We start from the raw sequence: 7,239 nt of genomic DNA, 5'->3' as shown, positions 1-7,239 counted from the left end.
AACTCCATGAATTCCATTGAGAAGCACTGTGTTTGAAGAGAGATGACTAAATATGATAGTTCTTTTTGGTAGTGGATCGTTAGTGATGGGCAGTCACAAATCCTTATTCCCAGATTCAGTTTATAAGTAATTGTGGTTGGGTGGAGGGGATCCATTCTGAAACCATCTGAGCTCCCCAAGCCTCTTACAAGATGGTAGCACTGAGCAACAGCAAAGACAGCTTTATAACAAAGGATCACACTTTTTAATTGAAACTACTGAAGACGCAGAGTACAAATGAATACAGAATCAAAAACAGCCCCTGAAAGGTAGCTTACAGTGTAAAACCCCCACAAACATAAAACAGGTATTTCAAATAATTAAAAAAAGACATTTAAAAAGATTTCTTTTTCTTAATGCCAAGGTAGAAAAAAAAAACACATTTATAAATAAGTTTCAGGTTTGTTATCTCCTTTAAAACAAGTGGAGAATGGGAAGGGGATATAGGTAAACGGGATGTCTGGTGCCTAGGCATAGTTTAGACATGCTGGGTAGACATGGCTTATTCCTAGAGTTGCTGCCCCATGCGTCACTCTGTGATTTGCAGCAGGTTAGCCCAATATATAAACAGCCTGGCTCCAGAATATTATGTACAAATAATACAGGATTCTGGATATTCTATGGTTCTTTTTTTTTAATCTACAGAAAGAGTAATCAGTGGTACCTGAAGGGCCATAAGAAAGCTATTCTCTGATTTCTTTATGAATTTAAAATGCTGAAACTATAATTCCAGTGGCTCAACTTCTCTGTATTTATATGTAACAATGATTTAAAATACTGTCAACACATAGGCTGCTCCCAACAGTAGCTTTTTTTTGTAGAAAATGTGTTCTAGATGACTGGAGTGAAAGGAGACTCAGACAAACTAATATTCAGTACAGTAGGAAAGGATTAAACCAGGAATGACTAACAACAAAATTGTCATGTTCAGTAGCACCAGTTGCATTTACCAATAGCTGGTGTAAACACAATTTGGCTTTCAAAGGTCTTCTGTGTTTGAAGAAACAAGGAATGGCCATTTTATCCCATTCAAGTATACAGGTATTTGTTCACTTTTCTAAGGGTTCTCCTTGAAAAAAAGAAACCATATACTGTACACTCAGAGAAAAAAATGAAACTACACTGCTCAAGTACTTCAGAAGGCATGAAGATAATATGCACGCACAGTTTTGGTGATGGGACCATGTTCTTGATAGACTCTGCTCATTTACTGTAATACAGTACATTAAAATTGCATGCACACGTTCATATATGTGGGGCCAGATTCAGATCATCACATGCATTTATATTTCTACAATCCTTTGTTGAAGATTTCCTAACTGGGACAGCAAAGAATAAATAAAATTTTCATGCAGTTCAAAAAATAAATATTGCTGATATCCGACTATCCTAAAGTCTTGTAACAGATATTCCTTATAGTACTCCACATTTAATATTTGGCCAAGTTGTTCGGGCCAGCATTGGGGTGCTACCAATACGTACTATAAACCATAATTTACACTGCAGTTTAGAGGAAGTGCACTCTTTCTACCCTCTTCTCATCAAGAAATCCTTGGGACATCAACCTGGATTTGGGGCTTTTCCCTAGAAAAAGGGGAGTAAGAAGCTCATGGGAGCCAAGTGATTTTTGACACCTGCCTGGCTGATTTAGGTTATGAATCCTCAAAGTCTTCCCAGAAAATAAACATGAGTGGGAAAATAAAGGGGCACATTTTAGGATATTTTATAAAAGTATCTCTACATCAGATTCATTCCAGTTCTACTTGACTAAGTTCTGTCTCTACTTATATTGTCTCTTTCCTATTTTAGGACTATTTAATCCATATTTTGTCCTTTAAATCAAACAATTGTTGCCCTATTGCTACTTTTTGAAAAGTCCTGGCTATTCTGTTCATGTAATATTAGAAACAACAGCACTATTCATACATCCTTGCATATCTACTTACTTAAGACCAAAAAATACCACAACTAGTTAACAACCCAGGCCCCTTTATTTCCCCCCCACCTTGAACCATGACAGTATATAGTGTCAAATTTTAAAAGTAAATTGATAAGAATTATTGGGAAAGAAACCATGTTTTGACATTAACATGGAATTTGTTTGATGTGCCTTTCAGCCAATACAGTCCCAATAAATCATCTACTTAGTAACAGTCACTGGCATTGAGGTATAGTCTATGACCATCCAGAATCTGCTCTAACACCAATGCATTTGATAACTACAGAGGTATATTAGGAAATAGACACCAAGAACCCACAACTTTTTCTCCCCCCTTTTCCCATCACAAGATTTCTGTGTTGAAAATATGGCTCTTTTTCCTGTGTGCATGTCTCCCAGTAAAGGAGACAGTTTCATAAGCACAGAACACTTTTCACAGTCTACATATGAACAGAAAAGGTATTTTGTCCACAAGATCTTATCTGACACCCATATTAAAAACACACACACATCCTAATTTTCACTTAACAAATATTCATTCATGGACTTTTCACTGTCTCTTAACCATCATTCAAACCCATTCAGCAAACTTTCAAAGAAAAATATCTGAGAGAGTGAATGATGTACTGTGAAAAGCAGTAAAAAGAGGTCCAAGTCTCCAGCCTTGGAGCTCAGCTAAGGGCCAAGCAGTCAGAAAGAGGGCCGCACTGCAGGCCTCTTGGCATTGAAGCCCAAGAGTGAAATCAGTCCTAGACAAGAAGTTACACCAGATTGCCAGCCTTGTACTGCAGTGAAAGTCAGTATCTGCATGACAACTCCTAAAGTTACATCAGGAGCACCAGCCAGAAAGGCCAGCTATGCTATTTAACAGGATGGTCAAACTGGCAGAAACAGGTGCAGTTGCTCTCTGACCAAAGAAAGTAAGCTGCAAGCCAGTCATTTTTAAAATGCTTTCATCAGCATCAGCCAGCACTTTTTGAAAGACAGTACGACTAATACGTCAATAAACTGTGAATTCTGTCTTTTCAAAAAGAAATAGATGAAAAGGGGCACAATAAGTAAAAATGCCTTTATGACTGTTCTAGGTGGCCACTTTTTTTTGTTGTTTGATTAATTGAGACTAATAAATTCTTATGTGAACTACGGCAACATTCTAATTCCTCTGAGCTTGGAGAAGTCTGCAAGACATGGTTGTCTGAATGCAATAAACTCTAATGGAGTCTCATTCCCACACTATTGACATAGTTCTCCCAAAGACCCATAATGAAAATGGAAATAGAGATGGTTACTTCACAATATCTGTCAGCTGCTCACAGGTTGGTAGTATTATTTCCAGCCTTGAAAGCAAAGAAAAGGGAGGTCCCTCTTGGGATGCTAGATACTCTTCTGTTTCTTTTGAACTGCATTTTAGAATTAGCATCACACTTGCTCCTGTGACAATTGTCTTTAAATTCAGGCTAGGATGGAATCAAAGCTATACTATCAGTTCTAATCAATGAAAGTTAAAGCCATCTTGTATCTAACCCCCCCCCCCCTTCTTGTCAAATTCTACATTTTCATGTCAGTGATGTAATTGGAGGGGATGCAAAGCACTAAATTTTGCAGGGAGATTAACCACAGCATGCAAGTGGCCCCTCCCCCCTCCCCTTCAGAGCCATTCTGGGTATTCACCTGTTTTGTTCTCCTCCCTCAAATGGCTCAGAAGAGGAGCAGGAGAGGCTCCCTGCAAAACTTAGTGCTTTGTACCCCCTCTAGCTACGCCACTGTTCCATGTTCATCCTAACACCAAGAACTTTCTTACAGTTTTTAATAGCACTTCAATTATTTTGAAACCCCTAAGTATCTGAAAAGAGATCAGGTTTTATACAAAACCTGAGAAGATTCTGAGTAATTCTTATAAAATTGCCTTCCCATTTGAAGACAGCTTGTAACACATCTCCAAAGCTTGGTCCAAAGGGTGCATTGTTCTCTGAAAGCAAGTGCAGATGTTGATAATGGACAGGTTTTTCTTTAAGGAACAAATAAAAGCAAGGAGAATACTGAGAGTATAAATACAGAACACCCCTTGGTGTAGTACGCAGGGGGTGAAGTTCAGCAAGCTGGTTACAGCAGAAAGTAGCTCAGTAATCCCGCCTGACAATTTACTAGCACGCCAAGTATGTAACAAAAGCTCGTTTCTCATAATGCATTATGGGAAAGATGTGGAAACAGCCATGGCTACAAAATGCATGTGGAAAAAGTTGAGGGCAACAGTCACAAAAATAAATTAATAAATAAAAGTTTAACAGTCTGTACACTGATTGCAACAACCCTGCACAAGGAGTGATTGGTGCCTTCTTCTTTCTGTCAAGTTTCAGCAGGGGCACAGTGTGCACTTGAGTGTTTTTTTGTTTACTCCTGTAGGGAATTTAAAAAGCCAAACATGTTGGCAAGGAAAATGTTTCCAAGCAGTTCCTCTAACAGTATTTGAAAGAGAGGAGACAGGTACAGAAAAATTAGTACTGTGACCAGCACATTTCTGAAAATCATAAACAGACTTTTAAGAAAATTGTTTCTTGTGGTTTTAAGAAAGATCTTTCCCTGCAGGATAAAATCAATAATGGCATTCATCCAAGGCTTTCACCATGAACCTGTCCCCTGTGATTTTCCTCTGTGGTTGCCAGTTTTCTTTAAAAACTGTATGTCCTTTAGAACTACTTGTCTTTAGAGTTTTTTGTCCATACGTCGTTCAACAGCTTGTAGCAAGAGCTCTGAGTATTGTTCCAACAAAGCAAGAGTTTGCTCATCTCCAAAATGTCGAGGACTGGATAGGGCAATACTGCTTCCCTCACTCAAGGACATTACAACTGAATCACGTGGCTTCAGCAACATCTCTTTCTCCCTTTGAAGCTGTTTCCTGTCCTTCAGGGAATCTAGTTGTTTTTTAATCACAGAGAAAGAGTCAGTCAAGAGACCAGCCATCTCATCTTTGTCAGCTGAAGACTCCATGTCATCGGACACCTAGAAAAGAAGGAAGCAGGAAGTAATATAAAATTTGGTTTGTTATGCATCTACAGCCTGCTTTGTCCTGGTTTGTAATGATGCAGACAGCATCAAATCCTGTGTTGCCAGATTTATCCACTTGAAACCATCAACTCAGAGCCTCAAATGGAGGGTTAAGTATCTACAAAAAGCCACCTGTATCATTTCATATCTCACAGCACCACTGTAAGTTGTTTCATCTCAGAAAAGCAGCCAGATTTAATTCTGAAGAGCCAGTCCAGACAAGTAAGTCTTAAACATGAAGTAGTGTTCAGGCTTAGATAATTTCTAAGGGAAGGGTGGTCCACTGTTAATAGCCACTGACTAGTATAAAATGTTGAGTATTGCAAAAATGGTAATTACAGTCACATGTGCTACTACAGATGACTGCTACTTTTATACTTGGCTTGTAGGCAAAAATAATAAGCACAGATGCCTGCTCCAGTACAAAAATTTAGAGGTGCTTTACTCTCAGCCCTAATTCTACATGTCTGTCTAACAAGGATACTGACATGAAAGGCATTAAGACCTAACAGCCATTGGAAAAAATGACTTACCATATGGTAGAGTTGGATGGCCTTGTGCATACTGGCCTGGAGCTCAGATACAACATGCTTGCACTGCTCAACACTGACAGAAGAACTTCCTAGGGAGGGGAGAGAGACAAGAGAACACAAACACTAAGCAAAGGACACAAGTATTATCCTAGCCCTGCCAATTTTCTCACTAGTGAAGCACTGCTAATTCTAGCCATCTTGAGCAAATGCACAAATACTGTTTTTAAAAAGAAAACTCTTGTGCGTTTGTACCCTGTATTATCTCTAACCATCATGCAATAGCATTACAGTATATACTATCCTCATACACAATTCTGAAATGCATGTTACAGGCAAAATTGTTGCCTGCCTAGTTTCCTCTACTTCCTAAGCAAGAAAGGACAACATTGATTCGTCCTACATATGCTTTGATTAGGTCTATGCCAAGGCAAATGGTGCCCTGCGTAAGAACTTTTAAATAATTCCCAAATTATGTGCTTGGACACACTTGTGTGCCATGAAACATAAATTAAATAAAGCATCCATCCAAAGTGGAGGCTACCTGCTGCATGGCTCGCTTTCCTCCTTGCAATCAGCCTCCACTGGAGATACAAATTTCTCCCACACGTCTGCATTGTGTTTGACTATATCATTCCCAGCATAGGGAATCAGCAGAATTTTGTGCCTTCAGAAGAGGCTGCCTCTTGCATCTCTGCAAACAGTTATTGCTGAATGCCACCCTCTTTCCAATCAGGAGGCATTGCTTAGCATAGTAATAGACACCAAAATGCATGGTGGGCTCTTACCCTTTAACTAAAAGTAAACATTTGCGTGCAATGTGTGCCTTCAATTTTAAAATCTGGAGGGAGGAAGGCTTGCCACAGCTACTAGTAGCCTCGCAAATATTTAGGCAAAACTCATCTAGACATTAATAAGACTAATCCAAAGAGGCAATAAAAGAGCAACACACATTTCTTATGAAGCCACATTACTGGAGTGAGACACAGCATGAGCTAGAGGGAAGACTAATTTGCAATACTAAAGAAGCATGTTCTAGCAATACACCACTTTCCTGCCACTTTTAACAATACACCACTATTAATAATGACAACATTCTCTGCTTAGCTATTATCCCATTAACTTAGGAAGAGCTAATATATGAGGGCATGTAGTGACACAAGATGGATAACATACAAATAGACAGAGACAAACAGGTAAACTTTGGCCTTTATTATGTCTTCCTGCATAATAATTCACTTGAAGGAGTTACTGAAAATCCACCTGGTACCTATAAAATACGGTAATATGTTGTAACAAAGGTACATGTGCTTCTGAATTGGGAACAGAGAACTCAATAGTAGGGGCACACAGAAAATCCCATGTCACAAGAGAAGGAAAGCAAGGCCAGAGGCACCAGCTAACATTTCAGGTCCGTGTATTCTTCACCTTCTTAATTTACAGTTTTATTAAAATGGCTTCCATTCTGTGGCCTATTATTCTAGCTAAATTAGAACACCAGTCTCTCTCTTCTCATCTGCATATTTTTCCCATGGTTATGCACCTGACATCCAGATCAATGAATGACAACATGCACACAAGTTATTTAAGCACTTCTGATGCCTATTTGAGCACTTCTGATGGTTGCTCAAGTTATTTAAGCACTTCTGATGCCTAGATTGGACTACACGGCTTTGGAGGCAGAGA

At 39.0% G+C, this 7,239-nt stretch overlaps 1 protein-coding gene across 1 annotated transcript in view; it reads right to left on the bottom strand.

Moving 5' to 3' along the window:
* Positions 1–3,501: 3,501 nt before the first annotated feature.
* MAPKBP1 (mitogen-activated protein kinase binding protein 1) overlaps positions 3,502–7,239 on the bottom strand; it is a 127,754-nt gene continuing 124,016 nt past the window's right edge. Inside the window, exons 30-31 of the mRNA XM_066630881.1 lie at positions 5,557–5,645; positions 3,502–4,978 (exon numbers count right to left, since the gene is read on the bottom strand). Coding sequence (XP_066486978.1) covers positions 4,682–4,978; positions 5,557–5,645 — 386 coding nt within the window. The 3' untranslated portion in view covers positions 3,502–4,681. The remainder of the gene's footprint in view (positions 4,979–5,556; positions 5,646–7,239) is intronic.

This window comes from Tiliqua scincoides, chromosome 1 (assembly GCF_035046505.1).
Source record: "Tiliqua scincoides isolate rTilSci1 chromosome 1, rTilSci1.hap2, whole genome shotgun sequence".
NCBI classification, from domain to species: Eukaryota; Metazoa; Chordata; class Lepidosauria; order Squamata; family Scincidae; genus Tiliqua; species Tiliqua scincoides.
Note: the sequence above shows the minus strand (reverse complement) of the source record. Positions and strands in the feature narration are given on the sequence as shown.